At 39.5% G+C, this 25,570-nt stretch overlaps 1 protein-coding gene across 1 annotated transcript in view; it reads right to left on the minus strand.

Moving 5' to 3' along the window:
* The window catches only part of vps37d (VPS37D subunit of ESCRT-I), a 33,584-nt gene that overhangs the window by 4,070 nt on the left and 3,944 nt on the right, over positions 1–25,570 (minus strand). The window contains exons 2-3 of the mRNA XM_044221415.1: positions 20,738–20,909; positions 7,228–7,310 (exon numbers count right to left, since the gene is read on the minus strand). Of these exons, the coding sequence (XP_044077350.1) occupies positions 7,228–7,310; positions 20,738–20,909 (255 nt within the window). The remainder of the gene's footprint in view (positions 1–7,227; positions 7,311–20,737; positions 20,910–25,570) is intronic.

Raw genomic sequence — 25,570 nt, forward strand, 5'->3', positions numbered from 1 at the left:
AACACACAAAGGGAGGTCCAACTGCGGGGAATCGTTCAAACAAACTCCTCTAAGTATAAAGAGGATTTAATCAGCTCTGGGATGTTTAGCCATGAACTTTGGCATAGTTTGTCAGCTACAATATTTCACTGTAAGTACATTTTACACAGCAGTGGTTCATGTGCTGCAACTGTTACATTTGGCAACACTTGTAAGCCGTATGATCTGTCTCTGTACGTGTTCCCAGGATGTGAGAAGCTTCGTCTGGTTGAGCCAAACATCGTGGACAGAAGTTATATTTGTGAAGAAATCACTGCATTAACCACAGTGACTGTATAAAAGCCAATTCTGACTTAGTTTTACAGGCCTGGGACTAAGGCAAGGGTTTATTCACATTTTGGTCAGTTAATTACATTCTGCGTGTTCACACAGGCAAAGAGTGGGGCGTTTGTAGCCAAAATATAGTGCTTCATGTTTATTTACATGCACTTAAGTAACCAGGATACTGTTGACTGTCTGCAGTAACCTCATTTCTTAGACGTCATGTAAATAAGGTTTCCATAATCGCGGTAAGGAATTAGAGAAACACAGTTTGGTTAACACAGCTACACTTCAGCTGGGGGAACCTGATTTCATGGTCATGTACACACATGAAAAGGTTTCTAACAGGGTTTTTACAAGAAAACATGAGCATGACAAAGACTGTGGACAGGGAAAGTATCACTGTGAGATCAGTGTGGTGGGATGAAAGGAAAGATCATTACACTCAGCTATGTGTCATTGTATTTCTGAGCTTACTATTTGTGAAGGTCGGACACATTTATACTGTGAGGAAACACTGTACGCTCGTCTGCTTGACAAAACAAAACAAAAAACTGTACATATGGCCTTATAATCAGGATTCTCCAGCAGAAATCTTATTGTGTAAACCGAGTTTTTTGTTTATGATGTGTCAAAGATCAAGTTACTGTGAATTAAGACTGCAAATAAAAACAGTAAGAAACTGTGTGGAGAAGGTGAAATATAAACAAATAATAATTGGTTGTTAAGGAGATATTTTGTTGACATAAACTGATGAAATAACTAAATTAAAATGCTACTTTGGGACAAAACTATGACCAAGTTTAATGGCATTTTTATTTCTGAAAAAACAAAACAAAATCACAATATCAGAGATGAACAACTTGTTCATCTGACATGGTTAGATCTAGGGTGGCAACTAATGATTATTTTCTACTCTATTTTCTACTTTCTACTATTTATTACTCGTTTTGTCAATAAAATGTCAGAATATTGTGAAAAAATGCCAAAAGGTGACATATTGAAATATTTTGTTTTGTCAGACCAGCAGAACAAAACCCCCAAATATTCAGTTTACTGTCATATAAGACAATAAAAAGCAGCAAACACTCACATTTCAGAAGCTGGAGAACTTTCTGACTAATCGATTAATTGACTAATTGTTTCACCTCCAGTTTGATCTGCCATTTATTCACCTCCATAAAAATTACTATAGCCGGCAGACTTCTTGGATGGAGTTTATTTGGATGGAGTTTCCCCTCGGGGATCAATAAAGTATTTCTGATTCTGATTTGATTTAGTATTTTTGCACCATTAAACTGCTGTATTTCAACTCAAGACTAAGAGGAAGGAGATACCTTCAATGCAGATTACTGTTTGTACACTCCAGATCAAATTATATGAGCTTTGCAGGTAACAGCTGTATACTGGCAGTATGGCCAAGAAGGCCAATATTTTCACTTTAACCTAATGTTATTTAATGGCGTCCATGCCAGATGGAGACGCTCTCAGTGGGGGAAGACACGGTGGGAGGAGATGTAATAAACCAGAAACTCCCCCAAGCACATGTGACAAGCGACTGTTAATGGAAGGACATGTGAGAAGTAACACTTGGTCTTATCCTTTAGGACGGACTTTTTATAAAGCATAAATCTGGTGTATTATTTTTCTCATGGTCAACAAATTAAATGAAAAACCAACAATGAATTGATCCTAATAACAAGTATTGTCTGTGTAGTCAAAGCCTTATTCCTCTGTGCCAAAGAGCACAGCATTGTTGTCCAAGATAATTATCAAAAACACATCAATGAGCCACAATGTCACACTACATGACACGTTCCTTCATTACCTGTAGTTTATTTTGAATCAATCCCACATACACCCTCCTTGTGCCGTAAATGTGTATTAATCCGCAGCTAAAAATAGGCCCCAAAAAATGCAGCATTTGCCACTGTTTGATTAAAATTGCTAAAAACTACAGTGTCCAGCTGTTTTAATAAATTACTGAACATTTTTTGAAAATGAAACTGTGTATTTGTGAGCTGATTTTAAAGATTTATGTCTTCATTGGAATGAATGGGCTTCAGACAGGGTAGGGAGGTCGGACAGTATTAAGAGGAGGACTAACACGGTGTTGGTGTTGTTGTTTTTTTTCATAGGACTTGTAGACAATGAGAAAAATATAGAATAACACCAGCCTTTAAGTCTCGGTTCAGTTTCCTTTGTTTTAGGAATTTAGTAATCATTAAGAGACAGCAGGTCGACAGGAGAAACCAGGTCACTGGGAGAAATCAGGTTACACGGGACATTTAGATCTGAAACAATGAATTAGTCGATCAACAGAATAATCAGCGGCAATGATTTCAGTAATCGATTGATCATTTAAGACATTTAAGGATTTTCTGCTTTTCTGTGTAATAAGCTGAATATATTCAATATATTTTTCATTTTTCACAATATTCTGATATTTTATAGACAAAATGATTATTGAGAAAATAATTTGCAGATAATTGATAATGAAAATAATACAACCCTTGATACAAGTATATCATCTGAACAAATACCATATAATATCAGTCAGTCGTCCAATTTCTTCGTCTCTGATATGACATTGTCATTTTGTTTTGATTAATAAATAAAAATGCCATTAAACTTGATCATAGCTTTGTCCCAAAGTAGCATTTTAATTTAGTTATTTCATCAGTTTATGTCACTGTTTACTTGCAATCTCTTTATTCACAGTAACTTGATCTTTGACACATAACTGAAACAAAAAACCTGGTTTCCTGTCAAAGGAAATAAGAGAAACCCGGTGAATGCAGCAAGATATCTGCTGGATATTCATTAATTATTAAGCCATATATACAGTTATATAAATGGGTTTTTGTACGTGTGCGCATGACAAGGACCACGACAAGGGAAAACATCACTTTGGCAGCAGTGCAGTCCCTGACGACATCAGTCCGCAATCCAACAGCTTTAACACACAATCAGCAGGCCACTGAGACAATGAAGCTGTGAACTCGAGTTAAAACCCAGATAAAGTAAAATAAGCTCAGTTTAGAGGCTGAAGGGTCATTTAAGCCACAGCAACCGTCCTGTGAGTGATTTATACATCAACAAGAAGTTTAAATTTGGTTTCCTTCATCAGATGTCTGTTTTCATGTTGGTACCTGACAAGGAATCTTCCTGATAAGGAAGATTGTTTGACTTCAGGCGATTTCTGTCTGACACAGAGGCCGAGGAAAAAACTGATTTTCATGGTCACAGAGCTGTGAATACATCCGAATTCTGAAAAAAGATGTTTTGGAAACAGCTGTATTTGTTGTAGAACTATCATGAAAATCAAAGGGCGGGTTTTTCATTGAAGCAATGACTCTCTGAGGGCTTAATCTCAAATGACTGAGATTAGAGGAGATAGTCACAGAACAAGAGACATTGGAGAGATGTCTTTGTGTTGATTCAGGTCTACTAAAACACAGTTATGTAGCACACACCTACAGGCCGAGGAGTGTAATTTTAAGGATTCTTTCATCATAAGATTAAAAAAAATGAGGCAACACGAATTAGTGAATATGTCAATCTTCAACATGCAGTTATTGGAAACTGTTATTTTTATGAGTTATTTATTTTAAAAAACAGAAGGTATAAAACAATAAACCTGTACCAAATATATACTGATATGTCCGTCTCATAAACAAATGTGCTGAGGTGCTCTCAGCATTCGTTCAGCGAGGCTGTTTGGTTAGTGCTGGGTGTTGCTTAATCAATCAGTGGACAGCCGCTTTAAGTCATGGCGGTATTGATCGGAGGTGGGGGAGGTGTGCCGAGCGGATCAATCCAAGCCTGGAGCAGCAGTGTGGGTTTCATCTGTGAATAAGACTACCTCACTGTGCTGATTGAGGCCAAAAGAACACGCAGGATTTAAACAGGAGCGCTTGTTAATGCATCATTCATGTTAACAGAAGTGAATGTTATAAGTCTGCAGCTGAAGTTTCTTGTATGTAATGAATACCATAAAGACAAAGATAAATGCTGCAGACGATCCAAAGATAACAGATATTGTTTTATTCCAACAAGGACCTTCCAAAAGTCTATTTTTATATGTTTTATGTAGACACAGTGCAGACCAGGAATATGCCAAACACTGATAGTATATACATAAGCTAACATACGATTTGATTTTTAAAGTCAACGTGGAACCACAAAAATCAGCCATTTTGTAGCCAAAATTCAATGCAGTCCATTTTAAATGAATTTCACGAGTGATTTTCAAATTGAGCGTTAATTTTTTTCATTACTAAATGAAAGAAATATCAGAAATGCTCCTTTAGCCTCCAAGCCTCTGAGTGGGCAGGAAGTTGTATGTGTTTGATTGACAGCTGAGCCGGCAGTGTCACTGAGACCCTAAACCACTGCTGCCGGGGAAAGACAAACGTTTAGCATCAAAACTGACCAATGTTGACACTTGCAGGTATGTTTTTAAGCAGAAGTTATAATCTTTAAGATTTTTATTATATCAAACCCAATTTTTTAAACTATTTATGGCTGGCATTTATTCTGTTATAACCATTAAATTCATTAAACTCTCACTCTATATGGTGGTTTACACTGACAGAGGTGGAGTCCTCCTTTCCCAGGCTGGATTTAAATAGCGTGTACAAGCACAGGGGATTCACAGGAAACGACGCATGCACATACAGGAAGAAATTTGGAAAACAAGAGCCGGCTCATCTGCACACTGCACATAATTTGTGCACACAGCCTAGGTCACGTGGTGACGCAACCTGGAGGAGCTGAACGCCGGTCCCGGGCATTTTGAAGAAGAAAGCTATTTGCGTCTGTACCAGTAAATGTATGGCTACGGTGATTTATATAGTAGACATCAAATTTTCATCATGCAATGTAAAAAGTTTCTTCTGTTGTATTTCTAAAAAAAGTAGCTGAACTCTGGGACTTGTATTATTATGAAGTTACCAACAATAACCACAGTTAGTAATCTAACCTTCAAACTGACAACTGCATTGCAGTTTTTCACCGGTGGATGTTTGGTAGTTCGTTCAACATGTGTGTCCATACTTATAGATAAGAAGGAGACATCAGGTAGAAAGTTTGTGTGTGTTGTGGTTCAAAGTCTGTGGCTCTTTGTGTGTGTCAGCGTCAGCCTATGATAGAACAGTGGCATTACTCTTTAATGCAAATGAGTTTAAAATGAAATGTTTTCATTGGCTGTATGTAATGAATTTCTCTGTCTAGGTAGACAGAGAAACAACAGATGCAAAAAACTTAGACCACAAAATATAATAGGCCGATTTATATATTTGGGTACTGCTTTTTGCTATCTTTTCAAGTAACCTGCAAAGCACATCCATATGGTTTAAAAATCAGCAGTTTATTCTCAGTAGGACAATGATATCCTGTTAACAAACACAGCCTGTGAAAAATCCACCTATAATCCACCATGAGCTGACTGAGCAGGCGAGATAAACAAAGTTGAGGAAGACAGAATTAAGAGATGTTGTTATCTTGGTCCAAAAATCTCTACAGCACACACAGGATAAGGTCCGCTAACTGCTATTCGTCATGAATTCGACAGAATCATGGAAAATAGGTTTCTAACAACAGCTGTGTGTGCTGTCTGTGTCGTGTGCACACACACTTGTCATGTCAGTACACGCATGTTAAAAAAAGTGGGTAGTTTTGTGATGGGAGTTATACAATACACGCCTACAGGCGAGTGTCAGTGAGCACATGCAGCTTTTGTAACTAGCTGTTTGTACTGAAGTTAAGCTACAATGATCATCTCATCATCCTTTCACAGCTTAGTCTATTAGACAGCTATGAATGCATCAAGGTCACCAGATAATTTATTTTGTATTGGGCTGGTCATTTTTTGATTCTGCTTCGACAAAGACTAAATAGTTTTTTGTTTTTTCATTTCATTTGATTGGGAACTATTTCCTACCAAAAGTAAAAAACAGTTCACAGTGATGTTTGGGGATTATCCTGAGTAACTAGGACAATGCTCCTCATAATACTGTGAGCACCACAAACAAAACACAATGTACCTCTTCTCTATTGTGGTAGAGGCAGACATCACAAACCTCTACAGATATTATCTGCATGGATAGATACCACTAGGGGTAAATGGGAGAACATGCTTTTATGATTTGGAACTGTAATGTAAAGGCCAAGTAGACAAATTAGTATCTAAGCTAAGCATGTGAGCATGTGATGTGTTTGGGTTTGGTGACTATGGCTTTTGAAGTGAGTCACAGTATAGTTCATTTTCCCACTTAGTTGGAGCAATGACCTGCTAGGATGGGATGTGTGTGCTTTGTTGATCTGTGCAGGCAAGCAGGAGTCAGCTACAATATAATGTCCATCTCAAACATGGCCACATTTTCATTACTACCCCCAGTTTTCTATATAAGTTTTTAAAAAATGGACTCGCAAGAATTCATCATTCAAACAAAAACATCTAATCTCCTTCTTTAATTTTTAGTGGTACAGGGACACCTGCTGAACGAGTGCTGCTTCATCCCCAAGAGGAATTACTTGGAAAATTAATATTTAGTAGTAAGATGCAGACAATTGTGGCTAGGTAGCTGGGAGAAAATATGTTTGTTCCAAAATCCTTAAAACTGTAAAATCTGAATGCAGGATTGGCAGAACACATGTACAGTATGTGGAGGGAGTTCTGCAGAGGCTGCCATGAAGCAAGTGGGTTTAGTTTCTCTCAGATGTCGGTGGACGGCTCACTGTATGTATATGCCTCATGTCTTTAGAAATCAGATTGCACAGAAGTGGGTGGGCTGTCAGAGAGGCTTTTCAAGAATCATCCACAACTGTGCTGCCAAAGTGATGAAAGACTATCTTTGATTCTCTGCAAGAACAAGAGGATAGAGCTCCATTTTAGGAGCTTTTTGTGCGTTTTGTTTCGTTTACCTCTGAATGCTCCTCAGCACGTGCCACCTCTTCCTGCAGGAGGTTCTGCGTCGTCTGCAGGCTGTGCTTCTGGACATGAGCCTCTGCAACGACAAAGACACATCACTGATGCATGCGGAGAGAGGTATGACTTCATTTAAGCTGGAAGAAAAATCCAGTAACCAAGAAACCGCAGAAGAAAAAATGATTTTCCAAATCACAAAGAGCCTTAAGGGTATGTGCTGACGAGGAGATGGTGGTGATGGGGTGGACAGTTGTTGGCTAGAAAAAAGGGAAAACAGGGGCTGTAAATATTCAACTTTGAGCTATTTTGGGAAGCTGGACTTAGTTTGGTTTGACCACGAAACTGAAATCCATTTTGGAGTCTCATTTTTGCCATCCACTCATACTACTTTCTCAGATACACCATTTAGATTTCATCATTTGCCCTGTATGCAGCCAATAAATCTATAAAAGTTCAACAACAAACAAATAATTATGAATAAATGTTTTATTTATTTTCCAAGCTCTCTTTGACACCGTACCTACGTGTGTTTTCATGTGCACACACACACACACACACACACACCCCATTTGAATGATTTATGTCCATGTCAATACGATAAAAATGCAAAGAGCCTTGACAAAAAGATATAAAATATAATCCGACACAGAACATTCAAACCTGCTCATGTCAACATTATATCAGGAACGAGCAAGCAGTGACATGACGACTGACAAGATATGTTTTTGTCATTATGCTGCATTAGGACAGCAAGCTAATGAACACTGACTGCTCCCAATGTTTCTTAAAAGAGTAACACCAGTTTATTACAACTTGGGTCATTTTGATCAGTTATGATAACAATATTTTAATAAGCAAGATTTGTATGTGCATTTAATGGCTCTGAGCTAAAAAAATAATTCTGGTTTGTTATAACTTGGGTCTTATTAGCTTGGTTTCTATCATTCCCATCTAAGAATAACATTGTACTCACCAAGGTAATTTCTGAGATCTGGGAAGATCACTACAACTAAGCAGTCAGATGATCAGACAGGTTATAAACAAGACAACAGTTTAACCACTTTATCTATACCACATTATTTGAAGATAAAAATGAAAGTGAGCTCACCTGAAAGTAAAAACACAGTGTGCACGTAGGTCAAGTACAGTAGGTAGGTCAAAGTTAAACTAGAGAGTCAGTCTGTAAACTGTGATGGATGCTTGCAACAGACAGTTTGGGTAACAATTTTCACTGTTCACCTTTGTTTTCTGTGCCATATAAGTTTGTCTAACCTGGGGGTTTATCTAAAACCTGTCTGATCGCCTGACTGCTCGTGTTTCTTGCCCCATTGGACTTTTTAGCAATGTTACCAGATCACTGTAGTTACAATGGCCAGTACAATGTTGTTATTAGCGATGTGATCCAAGTTATAAAACAAAAAATTAACTATCCTTTCAGGAAATCCTCAGAGCTTTGAAATACATCTTAAAAGATGTAAGAATGGGGAGGCCTGGTGGCCTAAGGGTTAAGGTGCCAACCATTAACCCAACATTTGTTCATGTGGTCCTTCATCTCTCTATCTGCCCTCATTTCCTGTCATCTCTCTACTGCTGCTAATAATGCAGATGTTTTCAAATTCTGAGGAAGAGTTGAGGGAGGTGGGGGACTGAGGCAAAGATACTGTGTGAGGTGCAAGGTGTTGGTAACAACAGGAAGTTAGTTATTGTAGTTTTTTTGCTTTTTGCTGCTCTAACTCATCACAGTTAATTTTGTTCGATTCTCTGCTATACATTTAAACGTACAGTAGTTCTGCTCAAGCACTCATAGCTCTCTCCTTCTTTTAACGACTTTCTCACTAATCCCACTGTTTACACGCTATTCAGTTTCGCTAGCTACCGTTCTTTAGCTTAGCAGCTAGCAATGGCTTCTCTCTCTCCCTCTTACTCTCCTGCTCGGTGTGTCAAATGTTTAGCTATTCCTCTGCCTCCTTTAGTGATAATGGTACATGTGATAAGTATGCCGTTAGAGCTGCCCGATGCCACATATTTTTAGATTCATCATTATCTCCGATGTCCATCACAATTAAACCTCCATAAATCAGCTCAGAGATCATGTAAAAAAAGATGCTCCTTGTAACTCCAGAACTTGCCTAAGAATCATCATGTTTTCAAGTTTTATTCAATGTCAAAGTAAACAGGAACTGCTAATAGTGAATTCGGCTCACTTTTAATGCTGCCAATTTGCCCAAATGCAAGCAAATATAGGCAAAAAAAAAAAAAAAAAAAAAAGGGCTCAAGTTGTAGCCCAGCTTGAGATTTGACAAAAACAAAAACAAAATTACACTTGCTTACATACAGGAAGTAACACTAATGCCATGTCTAAGTGACAGATACAGGCAGAAATGGGCACAGCCTGCCTGATAAATATGTATAAGTGCAGTACTCTCACACATACACAGCATGTCTTTCCCCTCCTGGGGATTGCGGTCGGCCATCATTATGAACAGGCTTGACCCAACTGCCTGCAAAGTGTGTCTTGTCCCTGCAAGCGACGCATAGCCACGCTAACCCCCACAAGTCAGACTGGGTTCAGTGGAGACTGAAAAGGAAATAAAGGTCACAGTAATGACTCGAATAACTCTAAGCCCCTGAGGGAAATCTCTACCCCCCATCTAGACAGATAGAGAGAAGATGGGCAATGTGCACATTTCCAGTCAAGACGTTCTCTTTAAATGTTCCCTGCTCGTCACTGAAGTACGGCAATGCAGTTTGGCAGTCAAATCATACACCCAGATCTTTGCAGGTGAGACATTTCCTTTTAAAAGAGGAAGGTTTCTGAGCAGAAAACGTTCAAAAAACCTCTTCTTTGATGCTGCACAGTACGTTCTGCATTCGATAACGCTGTCACCTCAGCATCGCTCCACGTTACACTTTAGCGTTCAACTCTGTTGAAAAAGCAAGCATGCATTAATAAGGAATGGCCTTGTTCATGACCCCACACTGCAGATGCTGGGTGATGGGGGTGTAATGAGAGGTGACAGCCAGGCAAACAAATAGTCTTACAGCAGCTGTATGTGACCTACATTTGAGGTGGTGGAGAGCGCCGGGGGATTGGACCTGGAGGCCAGCACAGCGTAGGGCTGCACTTACAAGTGAATGGTGTTGGAGTAACACGTTTGGTCTGGGAGCAGGCATGAGATGATGAGGAGTCGAGGCAGTCACACTGCTGCTGCCACAGAAAGGAAACACTGCTCGAGCACTGTGAGGGCAACAGACCAAGTTTGTCTGTATAATGTTTGCATAAAAGGCTCTTATTGACTAAGCAACTGGCTGTGGGTAAATGCTTCATACCAGACAACAAAGCAAACGTGAGCTAAAACGATAATTCGATTAATTCATTAGCTGACCGACTGAAAAATTCCCATGTTTGCAACTTGCAGATGTTTAAGTCATCTGACAACAGCTGGTGGGGTTACAAAATACTGTGCATTGATGATATAGCACTTTCAATGTGGGTAATGTTGGCTGACAGGATGCATCTATGTTTGCTTTTTTAGGCACTTCTGTAGTATTAAGTGCCAAGTTGAATATACTGGAGCTTTCAGAAAGCTTTCTCACATGTAATTATGACTTAGATGTTGATGTGAATGTGTACACAAGTTGGAAACTGCTAATTACAGTAATTCCCATATGACATAAACGTGGCATAAGTCTAGCAGGTCAAAGTTGAACCAGAGAGTCAGCCTGTAAACTGCGATCGATGTTTGCAACGGGCAATTTGGGTAATAATTTCAGCGTCCCTCTTTGTTTTCTCCAAATGAGTTTCTCTAACAAACTGTTATTTACAAACTGTCTGAACGTCTGACTGCTCGTGTTGCACCATTGGACTTCTTTTTAGCGAGTGCATCTCGTTCCCAGATCTCAGCAATTAACTTGGCAACTACAATGTCGTTATTACAGACAACTATTGTCGATTTTCAACTATTTTTATAATTGATTCATCATTTTAAGTCGTTTTTTAAAAGAAATGCCAAACACTCCAGACTTCTAGCTTCTCCAATGTGATTATTTGCTGTTTTATATTATTGTAAGTTAAATATCTTTGGGTTTTGGACTGCGATATTGTGACTTGCATTTTTCACAATTTGACATTTTAGAGACCAAATTATTAATGGATTAATCGAGAAAATAACTGTTAGTTGCAGCCCTAAACGTGATCTTCACAAAGATGAAGTTGAGGGATCACATACTTCCCTATTTTATTGTTCAACAAGGCTAAAAATGTTAAGCCCCTCTAGTGGCCCCTTGAAGCCTCAATGGTTACATGCCACAAAAGAAAACTCTTGGCTGATTCAAAAAACATACCGACAGATTTTTCCACTGCGGACTACGATATCCACAGCAAATTTCATGCAAAAATTGAGATACCTTGCCAAGGACCAGAGTGCTTGTCAGGGGAAATTTCTGACTAGATGGAGGCACTAGATATTAAGATATTTCAGGGGGGTTACCAAAACTATTCTGAATTATCCTCTGGGAACAGACAGATGGACAGATGGGCCAACTGACATCGCCTCCCTTTTGCCCCGCTGTTAAAGGGTCAGTTCACAAAGTTCAAATAATGGAAAAAACATATTCTCCCACTTACCCAAAGTGACATCTATCCAGGCAGATACTTTTGGTTTTATTTGTCCAGGTTTTAAGTTTTTTTTATTTGCCTCTGAGATTTCTGCCTGTAAACTGTTTGCATTACTTTCTACTGAAGGAATAGTCCATATGAAATGTGCTGACAGTGTGTTCTGAGGATTATTAGCGATTATAACGGCGACACGGTCTGAAAAGAATTTGTGTTGTGAGCACCACAAATGAAATCCAATTAATTTCCATTGTACTGGGGTGGAAGCTGAAATCTCAGCGACAAATATCTCAGAAGCTGGACGGAATAAAACTAAAATTTGGTAGATAACATCTACCAAAATGTATTTTGAAGTGACATTATTAAAAAGACAAACTATCTCACATTGTAATTGCATACTTACTAGTGCTGAAATTGATTTGATTAATATAGAAAAACTATTAGTCAATCAATCAATTAGGCGATCAACAGAAAATTAATGAGCAACTATTTTGATATTTGATTAATTCTCTAAGTAATTTATTTAAGCAAAAATGCCAAAAACTCACTGGTTCCAGCTTCTCAAATGAGAATATTTAACTGGTTTTCTTAATCTTCGGTAAAATAAAAAATCTTTGGGTGTCGGACTGTTAGTCAGACAAAAAGGGACATTTGAAGAAGTCAGCTTTTCACTACTTTTGGACATTTTATATCTAAACGATTTAACAACTACTCTAGAAAATAATCGTCTGGTGAATCGATAATAAAATGATAATTGGTTGCAGCCCTAGAGTGATTACTAATGTAATTTATCGAGCAAAAATACCAAACATTCTATGGGTTTCTCAGTTTGATGTCATTGTAAATTAAATATCGGATATAATGGAATTTCTGGTTCATTTTCTTTCTTTTCCCCTTTGAGCTAAACCTCCACTGGCTGTTGCCAGAGCTGATCTCACATTTCTGTCCGGCCAGACTGGACCAACCAAACCAAACATGTTTCAAAAATCGTGTTGTTGGGCCGTGACAGGTCTGGAGTCATTAAAAGTTGAAGAGCCTGTTCCCACAACAAAATAATCAGGCCGACCGTCAGGCACCAGTGCCCCTCAAGCCCTGACTGTCAAGATGTCCAGTCCGGTAGGCATTAAAGTCCTCTGCAGTGATCTGAGACGATGCAGAGTCCAAACCTACATCGTGTTCTTGGAGGACTCGTGCTGTGGGAAACACTGATCAATGTGACAGTTACTGTCACTGTGTGGGCTGAGAAGCAACCTCTCAGCAAACAGCTGATGTCAACATGTTAATGGACCACGCTGAGGCTACCAGAGACCTCCAGTAAACACTGAGACAGAGTGTAGGAGTAAATCACCTGTCTCAGATTGCAGATCATTGCTAAAGAGGCTCTGCTTCTTCTTATAAACACTTGTTTCTGCTGCGATCTAGTCCCTAAAGCATTCTGTGAGAAAATTCAACCATGATGCAGTATCCCTAATACTGCTTCTAATAAATACTATTAAGAGGTAAAGGTTAGTTTCATGTCACATCAACTTCCTGAAACAGGCAATCCAACAATCATGCCCACTTTACGTAGCGATTGGCTAGGTGTGCAGAGGTGTGAAAGTAGGAAGGGATTGAAATTCTCTCTCAAGCTCTCTTTTTTAAATTTCTTTACACAACTACTTCTGTCACTTTTCATGTGTACTACAGAGTGCAACACTGCGAATGCCTCCGAGGAGAGACTGTGAAAGTGTGCGCTGTTATCCACATTTGTACAATTCATCAAATCATGTTGTTGTCTGGATGGTGCAGAGTGACAAGATGCGAACGCACAGCCCCACAAATCTGCAGCCAGAGGCAGATGAGGTGGGTTTTCAACAGCTAATGATGATAGAAATAATTTTACTGTATTTCATGTAGAAAATGGTTACGTCATATTGTAACTGATGTGATACAACAGCGCTTGCACTGTAATGCATTTCAATAAAACATGAAATGTCTGAAAAGAGGCTGTGACACACAGGATTGATGAGCTCCGGTGTTATAACTGACCCGTCTGATGTGTGTAGAGGTGTGTGTGGTTGTTTTGTGGCAGCTTGGTGTCATTTCCATGTGATTTATTTAAGGTAAACACAGTGAACAGCAGTGCGTTCAGGCACTGTGCTCTGATGCGCTCACACTTCTCAAATCATCAACATATGTGTCCCACTGCCTTCAGATGGCTGCAGGGATTTTCATACAGTATAAAGCAGCTGTGGACAACAGATACTATAAGAATCACTCAATTACAGATCAGTTTTACGACGCTCCTGCTTTAATCACATTAGACATTATTTTATGATGCTGATTTAAACGGATTTACTGGTTGGAGAGTGAATTTTACATTTTAGGCCTTATTCCATTATTGCAGCGCATTTAGACGTTTTTTGTACAGTGTGCAAATCAATCACAAGAAAGTGAAGCTTTAAATCTTGCTCATTTATCATGGAGACAATTTTGACATGAGAGAGAGCCTTTCACAAGCTTGTGTAAAAAGGTATAAATGTCTGGTAAAATGCACATCAGGAAGTGGACTGATTTACACAGAAATGTCAGTAAAATATCAGTGCAGCGTGGCTTTTATTACAGCGTTCATTCTTGCCTTTAAGCAAAACAGATTTCCACGCTTCATGCCTGACCTGCCAGTAACATTGTCTCTGGTCAAAGGCTGCTAGATATCAATGCAACTGACTGATGGAGTGCCAGCTGGAAACAACGCAAACATGGAGATGCCATCGGCCGATTATAAAGAATACAATTCTTTTCCATCCAAAAGCTGCTGCCCCTACTGTGCTGAATGGTTATGAGAAATCAAGTGAAGAAATCCAGTTTAACATGCCGGGCAAGCGATCTGCTGCTGATTATACACAAATATGTCACGGTATTACAGATGGGGCCTTGCGGGGCATGGGTGTATCCGAGACTTGAAAATTAGCCAACGACTCAGCAGCACCCCTGCAGCACTCCAGCCTCATGTTTGTCCACTCTAACACAGCGTGGCAACCTGAGAGGCTTTCTGTTATATCCAACACAAGTGTGATAACAGCTTCACAGCTTCCTGCGAAGTGCTACGAACTGAGTGTAACATTTTGCTATTTTCAAGTTCATTCAGAAATCTCAGCTGAATGTAGCCACACAAATAATATTTGTGATCTAAATGTTAGACGATATCAGCTTATCCATTTTTTCCACCATCTGTTCCTTTAGGCGCTCACCACTGTGGTCTGTCCCGTCAATCAAATAGTGTGATCAGCACCATGACATCTTTTTTCCCCTCTGTTGTTTGAGTTTCTGTGGGTCGATGATCTTTTCTCAGCCTATTCAGTCATGGTCAATGCAACTCATGGGATTAATGCTGGCTTTAAAACAGCTGTCTAATGCCAGTAGCCATGTTTCTACAAGTGGAAGAGCTCCTCTGACAGCTTTATATTAAATCTATGTCAAGGATTTTTCTTTCCTGTTTCCTTCCCATTGGGAATAACCTGTGCACTTCCATCCCCGTTACTGCTAATCCTATTACTGGTTAGGGGAGGGCTGACTGTGCAGGTCCCCTGACAGCCATTAGGAATAGCACTAGTGCAGCAGAATGATTAATTGTTTTTATATCAAAATTGTGATTTGAAAGAGTGAAATGTTCAAATAGCAAGAGCCAGGAATTTAATTACATTTTACATGATTAATAGTGTCTTTACAAGCTGTAGCAAGTGACAGTTTAAGCTGGCAACTGAGGATTTCACCGGTTATAATTGTTATAAAATGTGCCGGTGTATTTACACTTGGCCAAAGATGGTTTTGTCGAAGAGGAAACACCAGTCTGCATAATTCGTTGGTTTGAAAATGACACAGCCCACTCCTTATTTTGTCAAACATCAGAGTTGCAAGTATTTTCCTGCATAATCAAGCTAGGTGATCGCCTCATGTCAATTTCAGACAGGTTATCTAGCAGGTAGTTCGTTGGTTGTCGTGTAAATGAGAGACAGCTGGCAGACCGAGTCTGTTCTTCTGTTAATCTTTTACGCACATTATATCATCGTTTTAAGCTGATCACATTAAAAGCTGTGAATCTGGACCTCCAGGATTCATCCTCCTCAGATATAAAAAAAAACGTGACTTACCAGCAGTTTATCATTATTACCATAAGTTAGATACTATAAAGCTGTTGTGACTGACTAATATAATGCCCCTTTTGAATGAGTAATATTAAGTATAGTACTAATGTAATATCTTAATAAATGTGAGCTAAACTGATAATTCTTTCTGCTTAGACGTTGAGTTTTCTCTGAAAAACCCAGGGAGGACCTCAACAACAAGCAACTGCATTATTTTACCTGATTCAAAAAAATGTAGAAACAAGATAAATATGCAGAAAATAAATCGCAATTAAAATCACAATCAAGGAAACCCTCGCCGGCTTCTCACTCGCAAACACAGCTAATTATGTTGGAACACAAGCCGGAAGTGCCTCTACCGGAAATCCAACCGGTGGTAGGTAGACATGAACTTTACCCCTGTGCTTTGTCTTACCACAGCTTTACCTAACTGCTGCCAACTGTGAATAACATCCTCAGCATCTTTACTTGCTTTGTGTATCCTCTGACACCACTTCTTTCACTCTGAATCCCTAAAATATGAATCAGACACTGAGCTGACTCACAGACAGTAAAATGCCTCACAAATGTCTACATCTACAACGCAAAGTTGGTATCACACATGGAGAAAGAAACACGAGAAAGAAACATTCAGATCTTTTACATCCTTAAAACCCACAAGTGACTTGTTGACGTTCAGTCAGAGAGTATGATACTTTTATTCCAATCTGAATATGGAAAGTCCCAAACAAAAAGCGTAAAGGGTTGCTAGACACCATATGCACTTTGTTCTCCACCTTCAAACAGCCAGCTGAGTTCCCAGAGGAAGTGAACACAAAAGCCTTGTCTCACAGTTCACATTCATTTAGATCTGGTATGATGGCAACAAACAAGCCCATAATCCCATTTTGATGACCACACCCAACATCACAAATACAAGTATGAATAAAAGACATAGCAAGTACAGTCCTGCAGCAGGCTGACCTCTGCTTGTCCTAAACCAGTGGGCGTGTGGAGAACTTACTGTGTGGTCGGTGGGTTAAGTTTCAATTTGATATTATACTATTATACTTCTTTTGTTTTTGTTACAAGAATCATGCTCTTTTAACAAAACAAAAAAAAAAAACATGGATTGGCACATAGATTACAGGAGATAAAGAAGACAAAGGCTGCAGTCTAGCCGTTGTCAGTAGACTGCAGCAGTCAAACAGCTGAAAGCATTCAATGGCATCAACTGATCCGCCACAGTCTACCTACAATGGCTTGACTAAACTGACGCCAGGAGCCAAACATGAGGCTGTTATGCTTACATAGCTGACAAATGGTGTTAAAAGTTGTTAAAAGTAATTTAGTATGTCATGTTGTTAATTATGGTAAAAGTATTGATATCTCTTTAAAATTCAATCTGATATTGAATTCAACATCTGATAGCATTAACAATGGGTTAATGACGTACAGTAAGAGATATCATCCATCCGCGATGTTAAACACTTTCCAGGAGCCATTTTGTACTAACGTATTAGCCTGTCCCCCTGCAGTTTACAATAATAACAGCGGCAGATTTCGTCAGCTGTAGCTAACTCGCTAATTAAGCCAACGTTAGCTTCATGAGTTGGTTGAAAAAGCAGACTTCTGCTGAGATTGAATTGTTTCCAGCTGACTTGATTTAAAAGAATCATGTAAAAAGGTGACTTAATTATGCACTTAATGGCTACAAACATGCTACCATGTTAAAAGACTGACGCTACGTTTACGTTGGAGCAGGCAAACACACTTTTACTTGTATTTTTAAAAAATACTCTTTATATATGGAGTGCTGCTCTTACAACAGCCCCGTACAGGCCCGACATGCCTGGTTTAGGTTGCAAAGCTATGATTGGACAACTGCTGTTCGGGGGAAGGGTTTAGTGAACAGTCAATTTACCTCAGCCTGCCTCAGCTTGCCTACCTCTCCTTCAGTAGTGATTTCACTAAAGTGTCCCAGAATGCTTTTCAACACCCACTGAGGAATCAAAAGTGGCCACATGGTCATATAAGTACAGCAAACTAACCACTTGTTACTAACACTGACACATGCCCTTGATTGTGGATATATCTCTATTAGCTCAAAAAATAAATAAATAAATAAAATAACTTAGTTACTGTATGTTGTGGCTGCAATGCATTCTGGTCGACTGAAGCTGCTGTCATGTTAAATACTAGTATTTATTGTTTTAATATGGATTTCTAATTGTGTAATTTTAAGCCTAACTGCAAAATCTAGAAAGAAGCTGTTGCTCTTTGATTCATATCTGGCACTGTGTGCTGATGTTTTAAATAGCAGCGTGGCTGTGCCGAAAATATCTCAAAGTGATCTGATGCTGTCAACATTTGACCCGTTATCCATTCAAATAAAAAAAAAAATAGGCCTCAAGACAAAATAAATAGGCTACGTACCCAATATTACTTTTTTTATTAGTGTCTCAGAGAGAACTTTCCTTAAACGACCCTGTTTATCTGCTCTATATACTACTAATTTGCAATTTGCAAACTTGAATTACGTTTTTTCATCAACATGTGGAAATGTTTAACGGGTAACTTAACAGCAGACTGGAAAGCTTTGTTTCACTGTGCTCTCTTGTTGAAAGTTTCACATCTGACCACAGCCAGCAACACTGATGCTTTGAAGTGTGCTTCGTTGCACCTATAAACACACCCAACTGTGATGTCATGGTTTCCTGGAGTGCACCTGTACATCACCGAAGCAAGGTGAGAAATTAAACCACTGCAGGTCAGCAAAAATAAGATTTTCAGTGGGTGTTAAGTCATTTTTTAAAAAATGCATCTGCAAAAATGTCACAGACAACATATTTGTTTGCTTTCCCTACACTATCCTCTCTTGCAATACAATATCTGCTCATAGCAACTCAAGCATGATTCAAGTTTTTTCTGGTTACATTTAGGCCCTTAGTAAAGGTTAGGGAAAGATCATGGTTTTGGTTTGATACTGAAACAATCAACAGTGACTTGGAGCACAAGACAAGACTTGTTTACTGTATTAAACAGTACTAACATTATAAACATTTAACCAAAACCTACCACCAAAGTGATTTTAACCACACCAAGTACTCACAGTCACTCTCAAAAAAATGTCACTGAAAATAATCATGGCAGCAGTTACATTTCCTTCAAAATGTTGTATTTGGCAAAACAAATAAGTGGTATATAGACGTAATTTTCTAAGACACAGTGTTGCTTTAAAAGAACAGGGTCACCTATGTGTGTGAATGGGATCTTTATCTTTTATCTCAAAAGTTTAAAAAGTCAGTGCTGATGATTAGCAACTAGGCTAGCAGCAGAAAGAAGCAGAGGAAAAAAAGATGCCAATAATAGCTGTGAGAAACTGTTAACGTTAAGATACACTCAAGGTTTCAACTCCACCTGGGGACCACAACCACAACAGACTCTGCCAGCTTTCTCTGGTCACAGATCCCTGCCCGCCATACAGCAGGATGTATTGAACAATACAGCTGTCTGCCTTGATCCACTCCACAGTTTGTCTCTGCTACGATTACTCGCCTCAAGAAAACCCTCCTCATTCATCTTTTTCCCCCTCCCCTCCCCATCCCTTGTTGCAGCAAATGAGAATCAGATGTTTTGCAGAGGAAGGAGGGATCTCCACCCATCCTGCTTCGCTGGGGAGGTGGGATAGCATCTGTGTAATGCGCACACATTGACAGGAAGTTTAACATTCCACCCACCTTCCATCACTGGCAGGCAGCTGAGGCTGTAGCACAAATCTGGCAATGCCATTTCATTAGAGTAAACCAAGCACTGGGCCTGCTCCATAAAGGCTTACACTCAGAGTTATAAATAAGCAGGAGCTGACATTACCTCTGGAAATTAATGCAGCGGGATTTATTTTATCACCTGCTCTTGGCACGACTCTTACGCTGTGAGGAATTTCTAAAGCTTGCCCATGAGGCTTCAAATTTAGGGGCAAGGCTTAAAAAGACATCCTCTAGTGCTGCCCTATAGCTGCCCCGTCAAAAGCATGACTTGCCTAAACAAAGACAAGGCCCCTTTCACCCCGCAAATTCCTTGACAACTGCTGCAAGCTTCCTGCTGGCATTTGATATGCTCCACTTCGTTCCCATGACCAAACTCCGGTCATGCTGAGGCTTTTGCTGAGCAGTTGAAGGCTCGTCTCACTGACACGCTGAAGCTTTTCTGTACTCTCATGTGAAACTTCCCTCATTCTCTGAACCAGCGAGAGTGTCACAGTGAGTCAAAAGCGATTCGAGTTTAATTTTGCTTTCTATGTCTCAAAGCGTGCAGTAAAGGCTGTATGTCTTGCTGCAATTACAAGGTGAGACACTGAGGAGCCACTGTGGGATATTGTGTATAATTAGTTTTAACCTTAAGTGGTTAGGACGCAACCTTTTCTTTCTGCGATTTCTTTGTTTGGTTTGTTTTCGCTGAAGTCTACATGGAAACCTTATGAAAGCTCTGTGGCCGTAAGTAAATAAGGACTACAACAATAGTGAGCTGTTTAAGGTCATATAGAAAGCTGTCTTATTATCTGAAAAATGGCTTTTAGGAGGCTGCAGCAATGCTTCACTTTCACTTAGCAAGGCCATATTTACCCATCCAGTCCTGGAATCTGAACCAGTGACCTTGTCATCAGAACCGCCAACTCCTCTTGACTTATGTCTTGACAGTGATCGTCCACTGGCATCCTATATGAAACCAGAAACAGGCCCCCCCCTCCCCCTCCTCTTTGTCTCTTCAGTGCTGGGGTAAACTCACCAAGCTGACTCTGTTTTTCCCAGCATGTGGTTGCAAGGTTGGACAGTTCCCGGTACTTCTCCGCCAGTTGGAGTTTGCCGTTACAAAGGCGGGGTCTTCGGGCGAGGCTCTCCTCAGCCAAGCTCCGATTGGTGGTCAGCAGCATCTCCCTGTCCACTTGAAGATCCTGAAACTGAACAGAAGCAAAAAGTCAACAAATGTCAGATTAGTCTATCATGCATTTGGTACAGCTGTGTAGTGGTATGTATGTTGTTGCTCTAAATTACAGTATGTACAGGACATTATAAATTCCTGTAACATACATGTGGATTAAGCAGACTTTCATTTTGAAGGTTATACATGAACTCTTTGTTATTTTTTCTACTTTCTTACACTTTCTAAATAGTTGTTAATATAATTTATACCTTTCCTACAAAAGGTAAAGTTAGATATATAGTACTTGTTTTATTTTACGTATTTAACTGTATGTGTACTTACGATAGCTTTACTTCCTCTTTTCGTTCTGGACTTTTCCCTGGAAGGTGCACATTTTCTTTGCTCTGTTTACTTTCAGTATTTTTGCTATATATTATAGCTGCAATGACTAGTTGATTAATTGAGAAAATTTATCTACAACTGTTTTGATATTGGATTAATAGTTAAAAGTAATTTTTCAAGGAAAAACTCCAATCATTCTCTGTTTCCAGCCTCTTAAATGTGACCGTTTGTTGCTTTTCTCTCTTTTTATATCATTGTAAATGAGAAATCTCTGGGTTTGGACTGTTGATTGGACAAAACGAGACATTTGAAGACGCCACCTTGAGCTCTGGGAAATGTGATGGACATCTTTTTTGACTTTTCCCCCCCAGCTAATTATTAATTGATTAACCGAGAAACTAATCTTGGGTTAAATAAATTAGTTGCAGCCCTACTTTATACAGTATGTGACACAAGTTACTTAGCTACTGTACTGTACTTTTTATGTTTTTGAGCTAAAGTTTCATTTACTTTCATGCATAAATAAATTGATTAAAAGAAACGTTTGTCAAATCAAGTGTGTGGCAGGGGTGCTGTGTAGCTCGCAGCGCTACTGTGTACTGTTGAGACCATGCTGACTAGCATGGTGCATTCACTGACTCTGTGCATGGTGTTATAGAGGCACAGAGAGCATTTATACAAGAGAGACTCTGTGAATTCTTTGTTTCTCTACAGTTGTAGGAAAGTTATGTTTGTGCCTTGCAATAAATGGCTGAAAGAAAGTCCCAGTGGTTCTTGTTTCCTATAAAACACAATGCAGAGTTAGACCCACTACAGCTGCATGAGTTTGTACAGACTGAATGACCCCAGAGTTGGGAGGGAAACGCAACTGAACTGAGAAAGCTTTCTGTGTATTCGAAAGCCACTGGTACTGCTTCCTGATTATACAATCACTGTTGTATGTAGACTGCTTTATCTTCTGCTGCTAGCAAATGGAGGCTGCACAGGACACTGAATCACCTGTGGGTGAAGTGTCCTGCTCAGTGGCACCTCAACAGCACCTACTGAAGGAGGGAAGAGGGTCCATCAGTCACATTGTCCACCCGCATCCCATCCAAGCCAGCCCCGGGAATCGTACTGGTGTCCTTCCAGTCACAGGCCTGCTTCTCAAACAACCATCACCATCAAACTAGACTTTGAGCTCAACAGAGCCCAAACAGACAACAGGCTGGAGGAGGGAATAAAAACTGCAACAACTACACAAGTCACTGGCACAATCTCCCCAACCCATCTGTCCCCCTTATATTATTATTGTTATAGTAGACTGTTACTGACACAAACACAGTCATTGTACTTCCAAATAAAATATCAATCAGGAAAAACTGACACCCCATCTCCCATATCAACAGCTGCATGTCATTTTATGACTTTAAAGTAGGTCATTTTGGAAAACAGAATTATTTATGTCTTACAAATAGCTTTTTTATTTCAAAATCAAAGCATTTTGGAATAAAACCCTTTGAGCATTTGTGTTTTTGAACTTGAGAATGATGCTTTTTCAAAGTGAGTTTTGAAAGCCAGACACCAAGGCAAACAATCCCTGCGTCTTCAGGATGGATTGGTCTTCACTCCATGTATTCACAATTAAAACGCAATGATTTGACACCTAGCAGCTCCTAATGTTACTGGGTTCCCTGTTCACATCATAATTTGGGGCCTGCATCATGAAGTGATATTAGTGGGTTAGCCGACTGGTTTAACGCACGCTGTCTAGTTTCACAACGGTGGCTCACTTTGAACTTCAGATCATGGTAACCTCTGCTGCACAGCCAACCTGTTATGTAGCAGGTTCTGCTCAGGGGATCAAATCAAAACCTGTTAACAGTCTGCCTACAAAACATCTGTTACTGGAAAAATTAAGCCATTAGTCCTGCAGGATCCTGACAGGGAGAAAAGTACTACTACTACACAGAGAAACATGTATACAGATCAGTAGAATTACTTTGCTTTTCATGGTAATTCAATCAGAAATAAATAAATTTCGTTTCACAGCAATTTGGGTTTATAACAGAGCTTTTAACTATCATATAGTTATCAATAATTAATGACATTAACTGGTAAATATTACTATATATAAAAATATTTTTTACAGTTTACGAACGTTCAACACAATACAAACTCTATTAGATAAAACGTGGATAAAAACTGGTGATAACTAACTTCAGCCTGGTGCGAGTTTTTTCTCACACATCACCACCTGATTGTGCCTGATGGTTTTTGTTTGTCTCTACTTTTCCCAATTTGTAAAAACTCAGAAAGCCCCCCCCCCGACATGACGTCAGTGCGCTGCTGATTAATTACAACAACGTGAATGTACTACGTGAACAATCCAACCAATCTCAAGCTGAATTAGACAGGTTTGAACCATAGACTGTATATAAAGATGGACGACGCGTCTCGACCTCCCCCGACTATACAAATAAGAAGCCAAAAAAAATCAAAAAAAAATCTGATAAATGAACACTTGAACATACGCCAGCGTGAGAAGAACTATCTAAAATGACAGAAACCATCTTTGGGAAAAGTTTATTTGACGTGTACTTTGATTTTTTTTGTTTGGCTCATGTCCCATCCGCTAATATGGAGGAGGCGGGGCTTATGACCTATACTGCAGCCAGCCACCAGTCGGCGATCCAGATGTTTTGGCTTCACTTTTGGGGAGCTGTCATGTCGTCCATCTTTATATACAGTCTATGGTTTGAACAATCTCCTCACTCACTAAATATTGCAGTGGTTTGAAAGTAACTAAGTATATTTACTCAGGTACTGTACTTAAGTACAATTTTGAGGTACTTGTACTTTACTTGTGTGTTTCCACTTTATTCTACTTTATACTTCCACTCCACTACATTTCAGAGGGAAATATTGTACTTTTTACTCCACTACATTTTTTTAAGAGTTATAGTTACGTTTCAGATTAAGATTTTATATTAAAAACATATGATACACTCATTAAATACAACACACTGTTAAAAATTAAACCAGTGGTTTCCAACCTTTTTGGCTTGTGGCCAAACATGCTGTTGAATGTAGTCGTCATGCTCTTTGGGGATTGAGAGATGGGGGTCGGGGTATGTGTATATGGGGGAAGGGTGGGTAATCACTGTCACTAGACCAGGCCTATTGAATTGGCGGCCCGAGGGCCACATCCGGCCCAGAAGCAACCTCCGAGTGGCCCAGCATGCATAAATCTGATGTATTACAAAATAAGTAAACTACATATATAGTGTATGAAAGAAGCTAACAAGCGAGCCATCTCGCTTCCTTCTCATCTCTGTTGAGATCGGGCAGCAAGTAGCGACACCGCCAATCATATCTTCCACAAATCAACGTTTTCTCGTGTGAGCTCCGACCGCGTTTACTAGCTTTTCAAAACATCTGGCTATTGACAGTCACAAGTAGGGAAGTGCTCTACTGAAAATATGTCTCTGTCAACTCTGCTGCGTAAATTTGACAATGAAAACCGTCAGTTTAACAGCGCCCGGACTGGCAAGTATTTGTTTATTTTTTATCACATTCATTTGCATTTGTTTCAAATTTGTCATTAAAGACAAACAAAAAAAAGCCTTTAAATAGGCTGCTGAAAATGCCTGGCTCATCTACATTTCCTGGTTTTACAATCTGGCCCAAATGAATTTGTAATTAAATAGCCCTGCACTAGACCGTAAGAAAGCTATAAATTATTAAAATGAATGCCACTCCCTTTAAGCCTTGCCAAACAATACTGTCACAGCATTGCTGTAAAGAAACAGCTGGTGTCTCAAACACTGACACAATGCCACTTTGTGAGCTTCACACTGCAAAAAAATCTGAATCTTCTTTGACTATTTGATCAGTTTCAGCATTCCTGTGATTCTGCCCAGCCGGATACTTTTCTTGCTCAATTGCTTTCTTTCAACAGTCAGTCACTTTAAGCCTGAGGGCCATTTCATTCAGTCCAGTGCCGTACGGTGCATCTGTCTCACATTTTACGGGTCATCAAAAGGATGTATGAGTCCCAAGTTCAGAGGAATTTGCAGAATGCGCCCTGTAGTCAAAGGAGGGTCTGTCTGAGTGCAGAAAGAGATGCTACAGATCTGCCGTTCATTCAAAAAAAGAATTCCTGCGAGAATAAAGATAACAGACTTACAGCACAATCATCTGTAACGTTTTCCTTTAACAGGAGGCAAAACGGACAATCCATTTCCTGCTTTGGCTAGTCCGCCTCGTTAATCAAACAACAACTGCTGCAGTCTTTGGGGAGTGAGTGTTTTTGTATTTTGATACATGGGCTGTAAAGCAGGGCCGACAGTGTTTACCATCCCTGACAAATGACAC

This window comes from Siniperca chuatsi, linkage group LG14 (assembly GCF_020085105.1).
Source record: "Siniperca chuatsi isolate FFG_IHB_CAS linkage group LG14, ASM2008510v1, whole genome shotgun sequence".
Classification (NCBI taxonomy): Eukaryota; Metazoa; Chordata; class Actinopteri; order Centrarchiformes; family Sinipercidae; genus Siniperca; species Siniperca chuatsi.